Source organism: Echinops telfairi, unplaced genomic scaffold, assembly GCF_000313985.2.
Source record: "Echinops telfairi isolate 266 unplaced genomic scaffold, ASM31398v2 ScPeMD7_1713;HRSCAF=2227, whole genome shotgun sequence".
In the NCBI taxonomy this organism is placed as follows: domain Eukaryota; kingdom Metazoa; phylum Chordata; class Mammalia; order Afrosoricida; family Tenrecidae; genus Echinops; species Echinops telfairi.
In genome coordinates this window covers 15,382,517-15,405,035 of record NW_022105611.1, presented here as the reverse complement: position 1 = coordinate 15,405,035, position 22,519 = coordinate 15,382,517, and the positions used below count along the sequence as shown (strand labels likewise).

At 52.5% G+C, this 22,519-nt stretch overlaps 1 protein-coding gene across 1 annotated transcript in view; it reads right to left on the bottom strand.

Moving 5' to 3' along the window:
- The window catches only part of LOC101654740 (teneurin-4), a 278,141-nt gene that overhangs the window by 1,545 nt on the left and 254,077 nt on the right, over positions 1–22,519 (bottom strand). Inside the window, exons 23-26 of the mRNA XM_045293084.1 lie at positions 16,194–16,429; positions 12,554–12,850; positions 9,024–10,638; positions 3,381–3,523 (exon numbers count right to left, since the gene is read on the bottom strand). Of these exons, the coding sequence (XP_045149019.1) occupies positions 3,381–3,523; positions 9,024–10,638; positions 12,554–12,850; positions 16,194–16,429 (2,291 nt within the window). The remainder of the gene's footprint in view (positions 1–3,380; positions 3,524–9,023; positions 10,639–12,553; positions 12,851–16,193; positions 16,430–22,519) is intronic.

Genomic DNA, 22,519 nt, shown 5'->3' with positions numbered 1-22,519 from the left:
GGGCCATACTGGTCAAATGCCAAAAGAACTCACCCCTAAGGCGAGGCCTGGAACTACTTGCCTTTGGCGAGGCGTGTGGCATGAGCTGGCATAGATGGTTTCTCAGGCCATGTACGGCCTGTGGCTGGATGTTCTTCACCCCTGCTTTACAGTCTTGGAAACCCTGGGGAGTGGTTCTCCCCTGCCCTCTCGGGTTGCGGTGGCAGGGGGTGGGGGTTCAGACACTGTTCAAGGAACACCTATTCTGTGCCAGGTCGTGTTCTGAGCACCGAAGCCCCCACAATGAATCGGATGCTGTTCCTGCCCTTGAGTTGCTCACCGCCTTACTGGGGAGAGGTACCCACGACAACCAATGATTCCAACCAGGGTGACAACTGGTGGGCTGAGAGAGGGACTGATAGCGATGGCTGATGTCTCTTGATCTTTGAGCTAAAGCCTTAACACCTGTTCTCCGATGGGCTCTTCGGTCGTTTCCTGTGGTTGGGCTGCCCTGGCCCACGATCACACGAGCAAGCTTCCAAAAGCTTGTGGACAGATACAACGAAAAGCTCGGGATGTTCTCTCTGGACTTACTGAAGCTCCCCTCGTACACTCAAAAGCAAACTCAATTCTGACCCACAGTGACCCCACTGGACAGCGTTGAATCGTCCCTTGTGTGTCCAAGGCTGTCCATCTTTACTGGAGCAGAAAATCTCATCTTTCCCCACCGAGGGGTGACTGGTGAGTTTGAACTGCTGATCTTGTGCATAACCCGGTACCCAGCAGGGTCCTCCCTCTGGTATACACCAAACCAAACTCAATTCTGACTCATAGCAACCCTATAACTGGCCTTGTGTGTTTCTGAAACTGTAAATCTTTATGGGACTAGAAACCCCCATCTTTCCCAAGGAGTGGCTAGTGTGTTCGAACTGCTGACTTTGTGGTTAAGCAGTGCAGGGAACATCTCACTGTACCACCAGGGCACCTCCCTCCAGTATAGCTGGTAAGTCGTTCAAGTCAACCATTGAACACAGTTCTCTCTGACGCAGAGGCTCGGCCTCAGGCTGTTGGAGCAGAGAGGCGCAGATGAGGCTCAGGAGATTGTAGTCTGACGGTGGAGAAGTGGGGCTCAGGGCCAAGTTCATGCTGAAGCTGGGACTTGGTGATGTTAGATGGGGGAGGACAAGCTGTGCATTTTGGGTGAGGAGGCACAGCAAGATGACAAGTGCACTCCATGGTATTCCGAAACGATTCTCCAGGAGGACCTCTGCCCCGCAGTGTCCCCTGCTCATGGGTGCCCTTGGGGACCAGCTGGATGCATCCAGCTAGCCTGGAGTGCCTGCTGCACGTCTGTCTGAAGCGGGGAGCTGGGGAGAAGCTGTGCTCAGGAAGGCTCCGAGGCCTTAGCAGCAGCTCAGAGAAATGGCTTTAGAAACAGAACCATCGGTTTCTCCCGAAATTAAGTCCTCTTTATAATTAATAGAACCCTGTCTGTGAACAATTATTTCCTAGAGTTTCACGAAAGCAAGAGTGCTCAACAACAAAGATCTCCAATGCTTGCCAAGGGCAGAAATCAATAACTCATTGACAGGCGAGGCTGGCAAAACAGGCAGGCTGGGGCGCCGAGGTGGGGGTGGGGGAAGCTGCAGGGGGAGGAGCACGGCTGTTGAACCAGCCCCAGGACAGCAAAGGCAGCTGGGGCAGAGCATGGGGCAGGGCGGGGGTGGGACTAGCGGCCATTGGGTAGGCAGAGGGGGTGGGCTAGGGCAGCAGGAAGAGGCTGGGCTTGGCAGCACGTCAGACTTAGGTTCCCATCACCTTCTGCCACTTTCTAGTCTAGTGACCTTCAGCAAGGTCTTGGGCTCCTGGTCTCTTCTGTAAAATGGGAGCAAATACCTGCCAGAGGGCTGTCTCATCACTTCCTTCAACCATCTAGTTGTTAAAAACAATGTTTCCAGGCGTGTACTGTATGAGCCCTGGTGGCGTAGTGGGCTATGTGTTGAGCTGCCCACCGCAAGGTTAGCAGTTTGAACCTGCCAGCCACTCCTTGGGAAGAGACGAGGCTTTCCACACCTGTAAAGAGTAACAGTCTTGGAAACCCCCAGGGTCAGTCCTACCATGTCCTATAGGGCCGCTGTGAGTTGGAATCAACTTGATGGCAGTGAGCTGAGTTGAGACATCACTAGGCTGTACACTCGGCACCCAATAAAGAGCCAGCACTTGCCCAGTTGGAGCTCACAGTCTAAGGGAGACACTGGAAAGCAATCAGGGACTCAAGTCTGCTGCAATACATGCTTCAAAGGAGGAAACGACAAGGGGCCAGCTGAGCAAGGGGGTGCAGAATCACATCCTCCGGCGTCCAGGGCAAGGGGTGAGCTAAGCGGAGGTCTAGAAGAGTTGGGGTGACGAGGGTAGCATGGATAGTTCCCAATGCACCAATAACCTGCCTATCCCAACCCAAGAGCTCTGCTTCTCTTGGGTGCGGTGACCTCTGGACGGGGATCTCCTGGTCTCTTCCACATTCACCCTGCACCCTCTGGGAGCAGGGTGGTGCTTGATAAAGAATCCATGAATGCAGGGGGGGGGGGCCCCAAAGGCCATGTTTAATGTAATCAGGTGGCATAAGATTGTGTTTAAGGACCTCTCCAGCTAGTCTTTGAAATCGGCCCATAGAAGGAATAGAAAAGAAAGTCATGTTTACTGAACCCGTAGCATGTCAGGCACCACACTCAGTGAGGTGAGTGAGCACCGAGCGATCAGAGTTTAAATCTCAGCTGTACTCATTCCTGCTGCGGGGCACGGGGCAGCCTTGGGCATTCACTCTGCACAGTGCGACCAGGGACACCATGGGGCATTTGTGGGTAACACACGAGATGAGGTCCACTTAAACGCACAAACTCACTGCCATCGAGTTGAACGGAACTCGCTGCACCCCTCGAGGATGGGCAGAGCCGCCCGTGAGTGAGACTGTAACACTTTATGGCAGTAGAAAGCCTCGTCTTTCTCCCTCGGAGCAGCTGGTGGTTTCGAATTGCCAACCTGGCAGTTAGCAGCCTAACTTGTAACCACGACGCCACCAGGGCTCCTTGAAGGTGTTCAGAAAAGGTCACATTTGTATTTAGAACACACCTTCTTTCTTTGGACTTTTGTCCCGGATGATGGCAAAAGCCATCAAACACCAAACCCACTGTAACGTATGGCAATCTTTAACGTAGCTTGTGGGGGGTCTGTGTGCTGCTGACAGTGAACATGAACAGTGGTGGGGTGACTGAAAATTTGTTGGATGTTCTCTGGCAGGCACAGTGCAGGGGCCCCCCTAATTTCCAGGATCAGCCCAAGCTTTCCTGGAAAGCTCATGGGAGCTGCTCCAGGCGGTCTGACAGTCCCACCTGCGGTCTCACCTTGCTGTTGTCCCACTCCTGCGTTTTCATGTGCGTGTGGACCAGCTCGTAGGACGGCTCCGCGGCATCCAGGTCCGGCTTGGGGTAGCCTGGGATGACGTTGTGCAGCTGGAATCCAAAGGTGAGCAGCCAGCTGTTGACATCTGGGCGGGAGAGAAGCAGACATGTCCCCATGGAGAGAGCAGACCTCAGATGTGACTCTCCCTAAAGCAGCTTATTAGTACAAGGGGGGAGAGACCCCGGGAGGGCGGTTACCGGCCACGTCAACACGGGCAAGCACCTGTAACACTGGAGAAAGGCTAACACCCCTGTCCTCCTCCTAGAAAGGGGAAAGCTGAAGTACGAACCTGGGTTGCCAGTCTTCCCTGTGTCTTGTCAGCCCTCCACGGACCTCCAGCCTTAGACTGCGGGGCAGCGGTGGATGAGTGAAAATCTCCCCCACTCACACCCAACAACCACAGGAAACCCGAAGGCCAACCCGACCCCCAGAAGTCTCAATGACTGACTTCATTTAACAAACAGCTCTCGGTCCTCTCCTCACCCTCCCTTCGAGCTTTGATGGCCTTGGACTACAATGCCCCTGGGTATGGAGGTGGCCTGAACCCAAGGTCACAGATCGCCACCCGGATCCTGCCTTTTATTTGCTGACAGTTCCTGCAGGTCACTTAACCTCTCTGTGCCTCATTTCCCAGACTGAACATTACGTGTGAGGAGCTAGCCTCAGGCATGGGATTTACTAATTTCTTAACTTTGGGGGGGGGATTAGAAAGGATAAGAGAATATTAGGTTTAGATAGAGGTAGGACTTAGCCATTTCAAGAAGCAGCATTCAGCTCTGGGAAGAAGGGATCCAGGAAGCCAGAACACAAGGAAAAGAAAAGGGGTTGTGGCGTGCACCCAGTTACTTGCACCCCTGTCACGGACTGCCTGTTGTGCTCAGGACTGTCTCAACGTGGCAGAGAGAAACCTGAGTCACACACAGACCTTCACCTTGAGCACGGGGCTCTGTCGGGGAGCTGAAACAGGAGCATGAGTACTTTGATTCAAGAAAGAAAGAAAACTCAAGGAGGACAAAGTATTCGACCGGACCGGTTGAGAAAGTTTTCTTGAAGATTAACCGCCACCCAGTGGTGGGAGCCACCTGTGGGGTCAACATCTGTGTCCCTGTCTCCATTGTATCGATCCCATGGTGCCCTCAGATTCAAGAACCTGTGCTTGCCTTCTGTTTTTTGATATCCTTCTCTCCTGGGTATGAAACTCAAAGGACCCATACAGTGGTGGTCAGAAAAGGACGTTTGGAAACAAAGTTTAAACCCACCTCCAGCCGGACCAGGCAAAACCATTGAATGGGACAGGCTGTGGTAGCCAGGGCAAGACAAAACAAGGTCAAGTTCTCTTTGCTCAGGTCTTTGAACATGGACCATTTCTTAGCCTCTTTGAGGACAGAATGCCTATCTTGCCACACCGTGAGGACAGATAATAACTGCAGGATCTGCCATTTGGGGGAGAGGGAGCAGCTTGTCCCAGGACCTCACTTTTCTCTTTGGTGCCAGGAGGGGCTTGGACCAGCATATCTTGAGTAGTTCTCACCACCAAGTTTCTAGGACTCTGATTCCAGGAATCTTGGTAGATGGCTCTTTGGAAAATTAAAACAAGCAAAGCAGAGGGAAAGAAAAAGAAAGAAAAGGAAAAACCCAACAAAGCCCTTTAGCCTGAGGACTTGCATGGGGATCTGTCAGTTGAAAAGGAAAACTTCCATCAGGAACACGGCATATTCCCAGGAAATTAAGGGGCTGAAAAGAGGGCTGGGTCTTAATTACAAGGGATGGGAGGTGGGGAATTTTCCCATTACGCCTTGAGGAAAATCCTGAGCATTTATTATTCATTCCTTTCTCTGCAGTGCTTTTCTGAAGAGGTGGCGATCTGACCACCCTTGTTCTGACATCCAGAAAACCAAAGTGAACCAGAGTCAACTCCGGCCTAGGGCGGCGACCCTCCGTGTGTCCGTCAGAGGCGAGCACAGGGCTTCGTGCCCTTGGATGCTTCCAAAGCCACACCAACCTTTCTTCTTAGGAGCTGGTAGGTGGGTTTGAACTGCCAACCTTTCCATCTATACCCACGTGCTTACCCATCTGTTTCATCACTCAGGGGCACTTCTTGAGATATCAGAGGTAGGTGTTTCTCTCAAATTAAAAAACAAACCATCACATTCCTCTAACTATTCATTTCAGACCTTTGGAATGTCTATGGTGAGCATTTTTTTTGGGGGTGTGTGAGTTGCCTCCTCATTGTCCATTCTACCTTCCCTTTCTTTCTACTTGTGATTTTAGGAAAGCTGACTCCACCCAAGGTTCAGGAAATCATGTGACCCAGGGCAAGCCTAGTGTTGCTGTCAGATGATATCAAGTGGGTTCCTATGTGCCCAAAGCTTAGGGGCCCTGTGTGCCACAGGATGAGACCCTGCTCTGTCCTCTGCCATCTTCTAGGCCACTGTGTCCATCCATCTCCTTGAGGCCTTCCTCTGTTTCTCTGCCCCTCGACTAAGAGGGACAGCCTACCATGTGTTGATCTCCTCTGCCAGAGTGGCTAGCTCAGGCACTGTCATGGGGCCCAAGGCGACCCAACCAGAGAAGATCTCAGGAACTTTGACAGAATTTTTTTTTTGGGAAAAAGATACTTTGTTTCTGTTGTTGCTGGAGGTGAAGAGCAGCCAAGTGCAGGGGTGTGGGTAGCCCGGTTGGAAGTGCAAAGGCTAAGGGTAAGGGAAATTCAGCTGTATTTTGGTTTCTTAGTACAGAGAGACCAATTTTTTCTGAATTTCCCCGAAAGTGGAATTGTGTATATGCAGTCTTCTTTTGCACACCAGGGTTTTCGAACGGTTGGATTTGCCCCACTACCTAATAAAATCAGTCCTCCGGGTTGTAACCAGCACTTACTTTGAAATGGCATAGGTTTGACTATAATAGAAAATATACGAGTTTAATCTTATTTTGGTACCGTTTTGCAAAACTTTTGTTTCCATGTTTTAGTGCAGTAATTAAAAAAATTGTCTTACGGTAGGCTGCGACCTAGACATTTCAGAAATGCTGTCTTAGACCATGAGCTCTGCAAAGGTGACCACCAAGCCCCACGCCCCCCTAGATCCTCCGTGCAGACCTGGTACAGAGTCGGAATCAACTGATATTTAACTGAAGAGGAAAGTGGAAACTGACTTGAAATGTCAAGTGCTCTTGGGTGGTTGCTTTGCTAGAACTCTGGCTTTGGAGACCCTCACTGCCATGCTGTCCATGCTGACCTCTAGCGACGCCACAGGGCAGTGTAGAACTGCACCTGGGGGTTTCCGAGACCAGAACTCTTTATGGGAGTGGAATGCCTTATCTTTCTCCTGCCGAACAGCTGGTGGTTTCGAACTGCTAACCTTGCGGTTAGCAGCCCAATCGTAATCCACTACACTACCACTGGTATGTAGTAAACCGCATTCTAGAGTCAGAGAGCCCTGGGTTAGACTCTAAGCTCCGTGGACTAAAATGGTGAGACTCTGGGCAAATTATCATTTAGAACCTCAATGTTTTCATCTGCAGAATGGGGGAAATGCCAGTGACATCACAGGATCATGGTGGCATTTCAAGCAGACCATAGCTGCCAAGTGCTGAGCACACTGTCAGAGCAAAGCAGCTCGTTAGCTCCATTTTGGAAGGGAGCCATAAGTATATGGTGGTGTATAGAAAAAAGGGGGGAAGGAGGACTACGTGTTTTGCAAGCTGTAACAACTTTCCTTTTTCCCTGATAGAAAAACACATTTTCCATGGTACTGTTTCAGTTTTTTTCAGCTACAGACAGCTAACAGGAAACCCAATGCAGGATAAGCGCAGGGGGTGCTCGGTCCAGACAGATGTCTTGGGAATGTCGCCTCCATCGTGAAGTTGAGCGTGGTGAGTGCAGAGAAAGATTGCGAGGACACTCATGTTTATCAACAGCCCGCCAATCTCTGTTTATCCCCCTCGCCTGACACCTCGTTCCCTTCTTCTCCACGGTCGGACTCCTGCTCTCCACCGCTCACTCGGAGTTTCCCCGGAAGACAGCTCCTCCTCTGGCTGCTGAGCAGCACCAGGCTCCCACCAGGGGCAGAGCCCAACCCAGAGGGCACGTCCCTAGGGGCACTGATTTTACATTACTGCCATCTCATTCCTGGTCATGTTAATTGTGGGGCAGGTAACCATAGGGTCAGCAGTTCAGGCCCACCAGTTGCCCTGTGGGAGAATGATGAAGCTGTCAGCTCCCATAAGGGTGTATAAGCCTCAGAAACCCTTTAGAGCAGTGGTTCTCAACCTTCCTCATGCTGTGGTGACACCCGCCCCCCACAAAATTATTTTCGTTGCTACTACATCACTGTCATTTTGCTACTGTTATGAATCAGGCGACCCTTGTGAAAGGGTCCTTTGACCCCAAAGGGGTCTCCACCCACAGGTTGAGAACCGCTGCTCTAGAGGGTTGCTAGATACCAGAAGTGACTCAATGGAAGTTGGCATGGCCCACCATGGGATCCCTTTTCCACATTGTTTTGCAAAAAGAGTCCCTCATAAGCCCACCTGGACGGCCAGCTGCTTGAGGAAGCCTTCCTGGAAATCTCTGGGTAGAGCCAGCATTCCCTCCCACTGGGCACCACATGTCCACCTCCTCTTTCCCCGGCAGAGATCCTCGTGCTCGCCCCAGCTTGACCCGGAAGATGCACTTGTTGAATGAGTGACGCTGCCGTTAATTACAGCCAGAGCACCGTGTCCCAGGACAAAAGAGGCGAGTGCAGGGTTTGTAAGTGGGGATGCATCTGATTACTGCCCACTTAGAGCCTTGAAACCCCAAAGGGGCAGCTGGACGAAGTCTTACAGGGTTCCCCTGACTCAGAATTGACTTGACGGCAGTGGGTTGGGTTTGGTTTTCGGATTGAGTTTTTTCTTAATATTCTGATGTCTCTCTAGTCGTGGGTAGGTCATTCCATCTGTTTTACTTTTTACACCGGTTGTGCTAAGGTTTCCAATATGCATACTTAATTTGCCATAGTCAAGGTAGTTAGACTAATTCCCATGAACAAGTCAGGAATTCATGGCTGCCAATCACTTTGGTAACATCTCCTAGCGTAGACATGCAGGATCCAGCGCTTGGTCCAAAGTCTCTGGGTTTCCCACCATATCATCTCAAATCAGAGAACTGACTGTACTTTCTAGTGATTCTTATCCCATCTAGAAAGAGCCCTGGTGGCGTAGTAGCCTAACTAACCACAAAGTCAGTAGTTTGAACCCGCCTGTGCCTTCACAGGAGAAAGATAAGGCTGTCTACCCCCCTAAAAATCCGAGGCCTCGGAGACCCAAAGGGGCAGTTCTACCCTGTCCTTCAGGGTTGCTGCGAAGCACGGCCGATAGGACGCAGTGATTTTCCTTTTTAATCTTGTCTCACCAGGGCCTCATAGCCAGCCGGTCTCTTGGTCAGAAACACCCAAGACACTGGTTGGGGGTGGGGGTGGTACTTCATGCTAGGAAAAGGGGCAGCCTGTGGTCAGGAAACATAGATTCAACAGTTCTCTTTGGACTACCCTTGGGCCTTTTATAAGCTAAAATGTTCTGCCCGCTGAATGCATCCCGCTACTCACCTGTCATGAAGCACTTGATGTCCTGGGAGTTGCTGATGGGGTTGTTGTTCTTAAACATATAGAGATTAAAAGGCATGATGTTGCTGCTACTCAGGTGCTTCCACAACTCGTGGTCTGGGCTGGTCCAGCGGCCAGCCAGGACATCGTAGTCCCGTCGGCCCATGTGGATGAGCTTGGTAAGGGGGTCATAGAGGCCCCCGTGGTAGCCAATGATGATCTGGAAGTTGGGGTTGGTGTCCATGTAGATCTCCCCATAGGCCGTGTACAAGATCTGCTTGATCATCAAGCCCGTTCCGCTGAAGACCGCAAGGGGGGTCCCGATGTTGTCACAGGCGATGTAGAACTCGTCGCCGCTGCTTAGCTCCATGGCAAACAGGTGTCCCTGCAGGTCGTAGTAGAGCGATGTGATCTCGGAGCTGGAGTGGTTGTACAGGTGGGTGACCTTGGTGGGGTTGGTGAGGTCTGCGTAGAAGAACTGCAGGTGGTGGCCCTGGCTGCTCTTGCTCGACACCCGCCGCCCCAAGCCATCATAGCGGTACCGGACGCTCCAGCCCCCGGCCCGGTTGTAGGCCTTGACGAGCAGGCCGGCCGAGTTATACTCAAAGACGTCCGCCCCCCGCTGCCTCAGGAAGCCGTCCTCATCCATCTTGTACTGCACGTCGCCCAGCCTGGTGATGCGGTCCCGGAGGTCGTACCGCAGCGGGGTGAGCCGGGCACTGTTGCCAGGGCTCAGCAGGTGCAGGTTCCCGTTGAGGTCGTAGCTGTACCGCCAGAGCGGCTTGTCGTTGATGGACACCGTCTGCAGCTGCCCGTCAGCATCGTACTCGTAGGCATAGCGGGTGGTGTTGGCGTAGGGCCCCACCTTCAGCTCCTTCTTCACCACCCGCCCCATGTTGTCATACTGGACGGTCATCCAGTACATCAGGGAGCGGAAGATCTCGTACTGCACCTCCTTCATCCGACCGTAAGCGTCGAAGTGCTTGGTGTGGGTCATGACGGCCGTCGTGATGATCTGGTTAATGTCGTAGTAGATGACGCCAAACTTCCCAAACTGCTCCGTCTTGCCCGACACGTCGTCGTAGCGGTAGAGGTCGATGGGCAGCGGGGTCTCGTTGATGACGGCCTGCATGCTGGTCACCCGGAAGCTGTTGTCGTAGTTGTAGTCAAACCGGGCATTGACCATGCCTTCCTCGGTGAAGCGGAAGATCTGCCGGTCGATCAGGGGCCCGATCTGCCGGTAGCGGATGGTGCAGGTGAAGCCCTCGTTCTGCAGGTTGATGGTCTTCAGCATGCCCGCCGTCTCGTCGTACGTGAAGCTCACCTTGGTGGTGTCGTACAGCACCTCCGCCAGCTTTGACAGTTTGCCGTACTTATAGATCACGCGGCGCCCGGTGCCCAAGTGGAAAGTGTGGAGGAGGTGCCCGTCCTCTGTGAAATCCTGGATGACCGAGGCATTGCCCTCGGGGGGCTGGTAGATGTTCCTGTAGTAGCCCACCGAGCGAAGGGTCTCTAGCGTCTGCCGGGCCACGTTGGGCATCGTCACAGAGGAGAGGCGATCGTTCTTGTCGAACTCGAAGATGTACTGCCTCTGGCTGTGGAGCAGCAGCACCATGGACTGCAGGGGAAGGTAAGCAGAGATCAGGACGGGGTGTCACGTGGCTCTTCTCACCCAAGTCTCTAACTCCCACCACACGACCTTTCCCTGCATGGGTCTGGTAAGAGGGCTGGGGAAGACCCTGACGGGTTCCACCTGGAGTGGCATCCTGCCGTGTATGAAGCAACACGAGCAGAGATCTCATGACCAACAGCCACCAGGAGTGGGGTGCGTCCTCTGGACTCGAGATCCCTGTACGGTGAACGTCCCGGGTGCAGAGGGCGGCTACACCATCAGAGAAGCAGAACCAGGAGCCAGAGCAGGGGACAGGTTGCTGGGCTTCCCAACCCACGGAGCAAAGAAGGCTGAGTGTTTTTGCACAAGAGGCTGGCTAGTGGAGTTGGGTGCCTCTGGGCACTTAATGGACCCACAGAACTTCAGCAAGTGCCTTGGGGTCAAGGCCTCCTGAAGAGTGGAATGTCCTTTGGGGCACTTGTTAGCAGACCTTTACAGCACATCCCAGTAAACAACTCCCCTGAGCATCTCTCACTGACATTACAACTTGTTGACTTAATAAACCCTTGACTCATGAATTTTGTCTGTGAGTCTCTGGGCGGCCATTGCGGCGGATATCAGAGCCCACCAGAGGTAGACTAGAGAACAGTAATGAAGTCAGCACCGTCTATGCACTGGAGACTTCACGGACACGAATCCAAGTCCAAAGACACTGGTGGTTCTCGTACATTCAGCCCAAGCCAGCGCTTTCTCTCCAACCGGTGTGCCACACAGGACACTGCAGATGGGTTCTGGATGTGTTCAGGTGGGGATTTCTCTCCACCTTTGGCCTTGGCAGGGCCCAGGTCACTTGGGCCATTTGATTTCTACTGTGAGCAGCTCTGTCCACCCCACTGTGTGACGCTGGGTGAGAAAGGGGTGGGTGGCCTGGGGTGTTTGTGACAGCCTCCCGCCTGCTCTCTCAGATCCATCTTCCCACTGACAATGTCTAGTGCCAGCTAAACAACCTCTGTTGACTCCCTGTGGCCTCTAGGATAAAGGCCATGCTCTGAGAAGGGCATTGAAGGCTTTGAACAATTGTTTACCTAGTAACAGGTCACATGTCCTCCCAGAGGTGGGGCTGGCTGTGACAGCCATGGGAAAACCTGGGTTCCGAAATGAGCTTAGTGTGTGGCCTTGGGAACGTTCTTCCCGCTCTGGGCCTGGGTCTTAGTGTGCTGGATGACATACACCCCGGCTCTCGACCAGAGAACATCAGTCTCAGGGACGCTTACCCAGCGTACAGCAGGGCAGGCAGACTGAGCCCCGGCAGGGGCCATGGAGCACAAACAAAGGATGGAGCCAGGCCCCGAAGTGAGGCATGCAGCATCTGGCAAGGGGCAGCAGAGCTACCATTTTATCCAGCTCTGGATTTCAGACCCTTTCTGCTACCTAGCCATTGGATTGAAATCAATCCTGACCCGATCCATGAGGGATTTACTAAGGTCTCCCTACCTGCAGCCCACCACTCAGAGCTCACGATTCTGCCTTCAGCCTCAACACTGATGCTTAGGCATCTGCCTTGCTCTCTGCCATGGGTCTCCCATGTGCTCGAAACCTGGGAGAACGCTCCTGGTTCCTCACCCCACGTCTTGGTCAGTAGGTCCAGTCAGCATTCAGGTCTGATACCAGCCCCAGTCTACGGGGCATTTTCATATCCTGCCACTGCAAGACACCGTCCACCATGCGGTCACCGTGAGCCACTCATGTGCTTCCTGCCCCCACCAGAGCCCCAGGCTCTTCAAGATGGCTCTATTCCCCTTCGCAGCACCAGTTAGAACCATCTCACTGAGATCAGCGGGCTGGGCCTGGCCGTGGGCTGAGTCACAGTGACTGGCATAGGACCGGCTGCAGCCAGAGAGCCAGGGAGACAGACACCTACCTTTCCTAAGTATGTGTAGCTCCACGTCTTCCCATCGGCAAAGATCCGGGACGTGATCCGACCCGCCTGGTCATACTCCATCCTCTCTGACATGATGCCCCTCTGGATGCCAGCAATGTGACCCCCCGGGGAGTAGGTCACATTGACGCCATTGAGCCTGCTGCTGGGGGACCACAGGCTGGGCCGCCCTGCCTGGTCATACAGGATCCGCAGGGTGAACTTGCGGTGGTCATCGTAGATCTTCTCTGTGCGGGTCACACGGTCAAAGTCCAGGGACAGGAGGTTTCGGTTGTGAACCTGGAGGAAGAACAGAGAAAACAAATCCGCTGCATGAGAAACTGAGGTTGATGCTTCAGCTGGCTCTGAATGGTCCCGAAAAGCTCGGGGTTCGGGGAGCCTGCACGGCTCGGTCACTTGGCAGCACTCTGATGTTGTTTCCTTGTCTGTCACAGGGGGATAGGGATGCCTACTGGGTAGGGTTGTCATGAGGATGAAGTCAAGGTGGGTGCCGAGCACCCATGGGCCGATGCCCAGGTGGTCCGCCTCACTCTCTAGTGCGGGCTTTTTAAAAGGAGGGCACTCAGGCAAAGACAGACCTTCCTTGGCTGACTCCTGAAAAGAGTGGTCCAGAGGACTCAAAACATAAACATCGACCTGGTGATTAACTTCTGAGATCGCATCTAGGCCTGAGGAAGCCTAGTGCAGGGGTGGGGGTGGGGGTGGGGTGGGGGGAGGGGTAGGGAGTGCGGGGCGGTGAGCGGCCTTGCCTCAGATCCTGAGACAGCTGAGGGGATAAGTCTAGATTTGATGCTCGCCACCCTTTCCCAGAGCTCTGGGCTTCCCGTCCATGTCCCTGTGGGATCTCTCCTGCTAACGCAGTTACGGCTTCTTGGTCCTCTCTGCTAGTCCTAGTGCAAAGAGCTTATTCTGAGCCCCTGGCCATGGCGGCCCGGGCACAGTGTTGCTTGCATGTGAGGCACTTCTCTGGCAGAGGGTTGACCTGGCCCTCACTTTGGGATATTTTGGCCCTGCCTCCGGGATCAAGCATCCCTCATATTTTGCCCACCCGCTCTGCTAGGTCAACATGCAATTCAATTTCTTTTCAGAGGCAGAAATGTAGGATGCCCATAGGGGGAGCAATAAGTTAGATTAAAAACATTTTAATAAAAAAACATACTCCTAGGGTCTGCTTCTGCCTTAGGATCTACCTCTCAGGTTCTGGCAAAGGACTCTGGACGCCTGGCCGGTACTATGAAAGGGAGATGCTGGCTCCCTCTTGTTGGTTCTTGGTCTTACGGGCCATGTGGGCGCCTTTTCTTCCCTTCCCTTCGTCCCTGGTTAAGTTTGACCGGGGACAGGGAACACCCAAGAGATGGGCAGACACTTTAGCTCCCCTGCTGAAAAACCCCACACCTGGGCTGAATGAAAAGCCCTTTCCAGAGCCCTGTGTGGTTGAAAAAAGAAAAGAAATGGAACCCTGGTCTAGGAATTAAGGCCAAGCGCCTAGCCTCTATTTTGGAACCAACGCGGCGTGAGCACGGCTCTCTCTGTAGAGACACAGCAAGCTACAGGGTGGCTGCGAGGCGTGGAGAACCACGTGCAGGTGAGCCCGTGGACGGCTGGGCACAGAGAAGGTACCGGGTACATGGCTGCGACAATTTCCATTAAGGGGCAGCACATGATCACGGGCCTTTCTCAGTGGAAGGAGACACACTCCCTGTCCAAATTCTACGGCCCTGAAGATGAGGATTTATAAGGAAGACGCCGCCACAGCTTCCACTGCAGATTGCCTGACTATCAGAAGGTTGCTTTCCTGGGGCAATCCAACACAAGCGCAGAAGCAACAGCAGTGGGGCAGATGCGTCCCGTGAAGAATCAGAGGCGTTGGAGGCTGGAGCTGCGCGCTCTGCAGTGGAGGGAAAGGGAGAAACGGACCACATTGCCGATGATGGGGCCTTTCACTGAACCTATCTGGAAGGTCCCCTTCAGTCCCTGACCCCAGGCTGGTGATACCCAGCCAGCAGTCCCCCTCACTACCTCCAGAAGACCCCTAGGGAGGGGGGGGGCGCCTACACCTTGGTGGCAAAAATTAATAAAATTGAATTAAGCAGCTCGCTGGGGAACCACCTAATGCTTCCTGGGCCCGGCAGTGGTGGCAAACGAGATTATTTTACATCTTTCTTTATTAAAAAGTTCCCAGCTGTATAAAAAATGAGCTCCATTATGGGAGGCGCACCCGGCTAACATTCTCATTCCACATGCTGCCACTGTGGGTGGCCATTAATTTCGGGAGGAAGCGGAGATGCGGCTGCCCGACTGGAGCATCATCAATCTGCGGCCGGGGGAGGGGCCCCATTAGAGCCTGGGAAACCTTGGGTGCTTGCAGCAGAGAGGAGATCCCGATATTACTAATCACTGCTGTTAACTGAACACCTGGGGTCTTCCAGCATGGGGCTAGGCGCTTTGATTATATGATCTGGTTTCTGCAAAGGAGCCCGAGGCTCAGGGTACACAGGTGGCCCGCCTGCAATCAAGGCCCGGGAAGGGGTGCTAGAGGCGGGCGATGGGCAGGAAGGGCTCTCTGAGATCCAAACAGGCAACTAGCGGAGGCCGTTCCCACGCTAGACAAGGACTAGGGTTCTCGATGGAATACGGCTGAGGGTACAGCGGAGAGCTAGGGTCTGGTGAGGGCCTCGAACAAAGGCAGAGTGCCTACTGCCTAGCTCTTACCACCACCCAGCTGTGCGACTCTGGGACCCATCCCTTGCCCCCTCTAGATCTTGCTCAGTGCACATTTTAAATAGGGGCTTAGGTGGACTTTTCTTTGATGATGGGGAAAGGGCTGATGGACAGGGTCCCAGGTATCTGTGACTTGGGGACGTTAGGAAGGTCTGGCTCAGGTGTGTGTGGTCCATGTCAGCTTAGCACATACATACTTGCTATCTACGGGGCCCCCGGTGTGCTGGAAACCGGGGCTAGTTCATTAGTGTTCACTCTCCCCATCAAAATACACTGGGTCGTCAAGGCCTGAGGGCAGGCAGAGGTCCCACTCCAGGGAGATGGGATGCGAGGCAGAGAGAGGCTGGCTCAGGGCCCTCTGACACGCCAGACCACAGCTGCCAACCCCCTGGCAGGGACAGCTAGGATGGTGGTGGTTTTGCTCAATTTTGAAGGAAAATTCTTTCTGATCAGAGTGGAAAATGTGGCTTAGGCTCCAAAGATGGCATGTATTAGCAACAGTTAACAACATCGACTACAACACCAGCAACAATAGTAACAGCTATTACTAATCACGTGCTATGTGCCAGGTTCTGAATGAGGCACTTTGCAAAGTATTCCCAATGGGTGGAGCGTAGTAAAATCGGTATGCCCCCCCCCCCCCATTTTGTGGATAATGAAACGGAGGGAATGCTACACAGCTGGAAGCCCAGCTCTGAACTCACAATACGGCCAGGCGTCTTTGTGCACGTGAAGACTGTAAGGATGGACAAGAAACTTGCGTTACATTGGGGCCCCGGACCGGCTTTCTCCCTTCCACAGGTGAGGAAGCCGGAGGTCCCTGGAAGCTTCTCCCTCTGATCACTCAAGGGCCCTCTCAGGGACAGAAGCTACTTCTCCAGCTTGGCAGGGCCTGGCTTACCCGCAGCCTGCGCCCGAAGACGGTGACCTGGCCTCGAGCCTGCTCCTTGCGCTGTCGCCACTCCACCAGGTTGAGGCCGTTGTCGATGGGCAGTGTGACGTTCCGCTTGCCCACGGTGGGGTTGACGGTGCCGGCCAGCAGGTGGGGCTCCGTCTGCAGGGCCACCTCCATGCCATTGGCCAGCAGCAGCCGGAGGGAGCCATCGGCCCCGATGTAGTAGCTGTTCCGCACTTGGTCTGAAGGGGAGAGGAGAGGCAGATTCTGTTCAGAGGGGTGGAGGGGAGGGGCTGTGTGTGTCTGGCAAAGGCAGAAGGATCAAATAAAGAGAGATGTGTTTCTTTTGACTATAGAAGAATGGGGAAAAAAGGAAAACTAAAAAAAATCTGGGGAAGAAAAGACTATCCATAATCCCCAAGCTCAAAGAAAGAAGAAAATCATTACTAATATTTAGGTATATGCCTGTATTTTAGAATATTTCCTAAAACATTTATAAGTAGCTAAAAAGAATTGCTTAGAGAGTTTTTCTTACAGATCAGGGTCTTATGCCATGCCATTAACTGTTTTGGGGTTTTTTTCCCCATAAGATGGCACTATGGGATAAGTATTTGGATACAAGATTGATGGTTCAAACCCACCAGCCACTCCACTGGAGAAAGATGAGGCTGTCTGCTCCAGAAAAGATTTACAATCTTGGGGACCTTTTTCAGGAACACTTTTACTTTGTCTTACAGGGTCTCTGGGGGTTGAAATAGGCTCAGGAGCCCAGACCAGGGGTTGTAAGACTTTTGAGATGGAAGAGCCAATCCTGCCCCTCACAGCAATTTTAAAATGGTTTGAGAGCCATAAGTATATATTTTCCAAATGAAATAATCATTATTTGAATAATATCCCCTAACAAGGTTCAGTTTTACTCCAGAGCCAACCCTGGCCTAGGGTATGCTTCTTAACGGCCGGCCGTACTGTAGTACACTCTATGGAAACACTATAATGTATCAAGCAAAGCACCAAAATGGATAGTCAAATTGTTACCTCTTTCCGTAGTTATAAGTAACATTGCAAACCAATAGATTTTAAACAGTACTCCAAGTGAAAAAAGCCTAGATGCAAAGCCCACATATTGCACGGCTACATCTATATAAAATATCGAGAATAGCTAATCCATAGAGACATGAAGTAGATCAGTCAGGGTGGGGGGTGGCGACGGCTAGCAGGTCTGTGGTTTCTTTGAGGTGATGGAAAGGTTCTGGAATTCGACAGTGATTGTCCTTGTAAATATACTACGCATCACTAGATCGCACATTGAAAAACAATGGATTTGGTGAGACATAAATTACAGCTCCATCAGACTACGTTTTCACACACTAATCAATGTCCTCATTGTGGATTTTTTCCGGCAAGATGTTCTTAAAAGTAGGATTACGAGAGCATGGGAATGACCCTTTAAGGCCCTTGATACAGAAGGAAGCCATGTTTTCACAAGGCGAAGAAGAAGCCCAACACCCAAGCTGCTGACAGAATGCCCCGTGTGTGCGATCTAACCAGATGCATCACAGCAGACGTCGAGATGCATTTAAAGGCGCCCTGGTGGCCCATTGCTAAGTGCTCCGCACTGACAGAGAAGCTGGTGGTTCGAATCGGCCGAAGCACCCTGCCAGAGAAAAGGCCCTGCGACTGACTGCCGTCAAGATGGCCCGTGGGAAGCCCACTGGGCTGTTCTGCTCTGTCGTGTGGGGTCACCAGCCAGGAGCTGGAGTCCACTTGCTGGCACACAACCATCAGACGTATGTGAGTGCGTGCACACGTTCGTGTGTGCACACGAAGGGCCTTCAGAACGCTTGTGGGGAAAATCTCAGTATCTTTTCCTTCTGTTTTCCATGAACCTTTCAAAGCCCCTTCAGGTGTGCGTATAACAATGACTGAAAAATATATCTGATTTTGAGTGATAAATTGGTGAAGACATCCGAATTTGGATCTTTAGCAAAAATAAACTTCTGGAGGAGGAAAAAAAGCAAATGGCTATAAAAAGATATATATATATATATTTTTTTTTTAAATAAAAATGAAAAGATCTCCAAGTTTGCCTTCTATTTTCCTTTCCTCAGATGTCCCACCCTTCAATAACGATTAGCCTGAGTCCATCCTTCAAGGCTCGCCTCTTCCCAGCAGTGCCCCGTTCTCTGGTCAGAAGGAATGCCCTGCACCCCATACACCCCTCAGCCTCCTGAGAGGCCTCTTGCAGCGAGCGATGTCATGCTCACCACTCGTAATGAATCCCCTCTCAAAGAGCTCGCTGCTCACTCCCAGAGGCTCTATCACAGAGAGGAAGCACGTGGGCTTTGTGGTCAGGCTGCCTGGAGTCAGATGTCAGCTCAGCCACTGCCTGGCAGCAAGATTTTGGGACAGACACTTAACCTCTCGTGCCTTGGTTCTTCATCTGTCCATGGGGGTAATAACTGCATCCTTCCCTTCTGGGGATCAAGAAGCACTGGCGGCACAGTGAGCTACACAATGGGCTGCTGTCTGCGGGGTCAGCGGTTCGAACTCACCAACTGCTCTGAGGGAGGCAGCTTGCCTCTGAAGATTTAGACTCGGAAACTCACAGGGCAGTTTGACTCTGCCCACAGTGTTGCTGTGCGCTGGAATAGACTCGATGGCAGGGCTGGGCATGAGGCTTAGGTCACATGACGAATATGGAGAAGCCAGAGCACTACCTGGCACGCAGCAAGTGTTGGGTGAGTGGTAGTTGTCACTTGGTTTATGTGCTGAGCACAGCCTGGTGTATCTCTTGTCTTCCCTTTCTCTACCGCACCCGCTTTTCAAGCTCAGTGCTGACCATGACCATGCCTTTAGAGGAACCAACCAACTTACTGCCTTTGACTCCATGCCATCAGGAGCGGCCCAAAGACAGGGCAGAACTGTCCCTGTGAGTTTTCTCAGACTGGAACTCTTTACAGAGGCAAAAAAGCCTCATCTTTCTCCCTCAGAGAGGCTGGTGGTTTTGAACTGCTGACCTTGTGGTCACAGTCCAACACATAACTACTGCACCACCAGGGCTCCTGCCATTGCCTTCTGACTAGCGGTTAAAAGCATAGCTTTTAGAGTCTTTTGTCTGGTTCCAAACACCCAACCAGGTAGGGGGCTTTGGTAACCCACTTCACCTCTTTCTGAACCTCCTATTTCCCTCATTTGGCAAATGGAGATCTTCAGCCTCCACAGGGTTGCTCTGAGGATTGAAGGAGATGACGACCATAAGCAGGGAGCCCCGGGATGTGCAAATGGTTATGTGCTCCACTGCCAGCTGAAGCGGTGGGTGGTTTGAACCCACCCGGAGGTACCTCGGGAGACCTGGTGACCTTCAGAAAGGTCACACAGCCTTAGGTCTCCCATGCTGTGCAGTTGCACTATGCCCACAAGGGGTTGCCAGGGGTCAGCAACTAGCCACAATCACTCATGAGTATAAAACATTAAAGATACACTTTACACTTAGTAAGTGCGCCCTGTTGTTGAGTGTGTGTGCTCAGTAAACGTTTGTGAGGTTGGACACCCTGGTTTCTGCCTGGGTCGAGCCACCAGGATGTGCTGTGAGCACAGAGTCCTCCCTGGGGGAACAGCCTCAAGCCTGCCCTGCTCTCCCCTCACCCCTCCCTTCCCTTTCTTTCTCACAAATACACCCTTGTAAGATCTGCCGCAAACCGGCTATGCTCGATTCACCGACAATCTGTATTTCACTGCCTGTGAACAGCCAAAAAAGGCCCATGTCAATTTATCTTTGGAAGCTGCTCCGTGCGGAATCCACAGAGGTCCATTAATGGCGACTTTGGAGGGAGCCGCATCTGTAGAGGCCTATCACGCACGGCCCCCATTTAATACGGGCTGTGACTTCCCAAGGCTGCCGCTCATTAGTAGCGACTTCTGACGTCTGCCCATACCTCACAAAGAAGATGGAACGGAAGGAGCTTTCCACACAGGAGGACCTTACTGAGGGGGCTGTGGAATCGAGCTTCCGAGCCTGATCAGCCGGCAAGCAGCAGGAAGAGCTTGGGGTGGGGCGGTGAGAGGGGGAGGCAGACAGGAGAAACGGGCACCATGTTTTCTGGACTCCTAGATGTACATCCTTGTGCATCTTGGTGTCTCTGAGGACCCTGGTCTACAGACAGAGCAGTGGCTCCTGCCTTTTTCTTACCCCCCCCCACCTGAGAAGGCTGTGCTTAAATCTGAAACGGAAAAATGGTAGCACTTTTGAATTAAAAAAAAATTGTTGTGAAAATAGAAGCACACTTGTCATCACCTCTGAGAAAAATACTGAAAGGCAGCTTGTCATTCGGAGTGGCCAGAGGAGGCAATTCTCAACGGCAGGGAGGACAGCCATGCTGAAGGACAGTTGTCGGACTCATCAGAAGAGACCCTGCTGTCATGGGCCAGGCAGAGTCTGGGCTAGCTCAGCCTCATCTCTCAGCCATAACCCCACTGAGGAGGCACAAACACCTGGAGTGGGTCCCCACCACGGCTACAGGCAGTAGAGGGGGAGTGCCAGCACCGGGCTTCCCTTCCTCTGACTGAGAGCCAGGACTGTTCTGTGCATGCCCCCACCCAAAGACCAAGGCTTACCATTTGGAAATAAAAGTGGTTATGAAAACAGATTTATCTTTATTTTCTTATGGCTAATCAAGCTGCCTGTTGATTAGTGACTGAACTAACAAATATCAGCTGAGTCCAAGCTAGTCACTGTGCATACACTGGCTGAAGGCCTCATCTGTGGAGCAGGGACTACAATTCAGTCCTGTTTCCCCGACTGGAGACGGAGGCTCAGAGGAGAGTGACTCCACTTATCTACTGTGCCCAAAGGGGCACAGCAAGCCCAGGGGCCCAGGCCAGTTTATCCCGGGGCCCATGCTCTTTGTGCCACTCCACGCCATTCAACGTGGGGCGACACCCAGCAAGCACCAAGCCACATGGTCCTGTGGCCACCGAGTCAAGACTAGAGAGGGGCTTTCTGACTCCGGTCCAAAGTCTTCTTACTTACAGGTACTGCCTCCCCTTGTGAGACTTCATTATCTTGCACCTGGCAGGTGACTTGTGATTTTTACAAAGTAGAAGCGGTGACAACCCTGTGTCCATTAAGTCTATGGGTACTACTATTCCAAGAGCCCCCGCTCCCTTCCTGCATCTGTCATGTTTTCATAATTCCCTTAGTCGTTCAGACTTTCCCCGGATGCTATAGTACACTGACTACAGTAGTGCAGTATAACTATCACTTGGAGATGCACTGGGAATCCCAGAATTCACGTGACTCCCTGCAGACCTCTGGGCTACGCCTGCCTGTGTTTTTGTCACCGACGTGGGAGTACAGAGTTGCCCGGAGAGCTGGGCAAACCAGACCCGGCTCTCCCAAGCAAGAGCTTCTTTCCGCTGTTTTCTTAAGGCCTACAGGAGCCCTGGTGGCGTAGTGCTTATGCGTTGGGCTGCTAACCGCAAAGTCTGCAGTTTGAAACCACCAGCCACTCCTCGGGAGAAAGACAGGGCTTTCTACTCTTGCAAACAGTGACAGTCTTGGAGACTTGCGGGGGCAGGTCTAGTCTGCAAGGCCTACAGGAGCCCTGGTGTAGTGCTTATGTGTTGGGCTGCTAACCGCAAAGTCTGCAGTTTGAAACCACCAGCCACTCCTCGGGAGAAAGACAGGGCTTTCTACTCTTGCAAATTGACAGTCTTGGAGACTTGCGGGGGCAGGTCTAGTCTGCCCCACAGGGTCGCTGGGAGTGGGCAGCAGCTTGAGGGCAGCAAGTTGAGATTAAGGCCAATCAACCTGCAAGTCCCCTCTGGGGTCCCCACACCCCGTGAGAAAAATGGAGGCAGAAGACTCATAGCAGTATTTCATTGTTGTGATTTACCTGACAGCTCCACCCAGGGTAGGACTCACAGTGAAAAGGGGGCTGGTTTCTCAGCACAGAGTCTTAGCCTATCTTCCGCTGTCCTCACCTGGGAGGCAGGAGGCCTGCTCCGTGCCCAAATCCCTTTCATAATTAGCCATCATTATATTTGTCCTTGGCCTTTGTGAGCCCCCAGTTACAAGACTTAAGTCTTTAATCTGAGCGCGATGACAATGGCAGAATGGTGAGGTCACCTGGATTAACTGCTCATGGATTCTCTCCCCTTTCTTTGGATGATAATGGAATGGGGCAAGCTCTCTCAGCAGCTTCTGGGAGAGAATTCACAGGACTCAGGCTGGTGTGTGCTTTGCAAGATTAGAGGAAATGGGGAGAAAGCACGTGTAACACTTCCCTGATCTTGGGTGCTCCGGGAGCACCAGTTTCTTATGCCACCTTCCT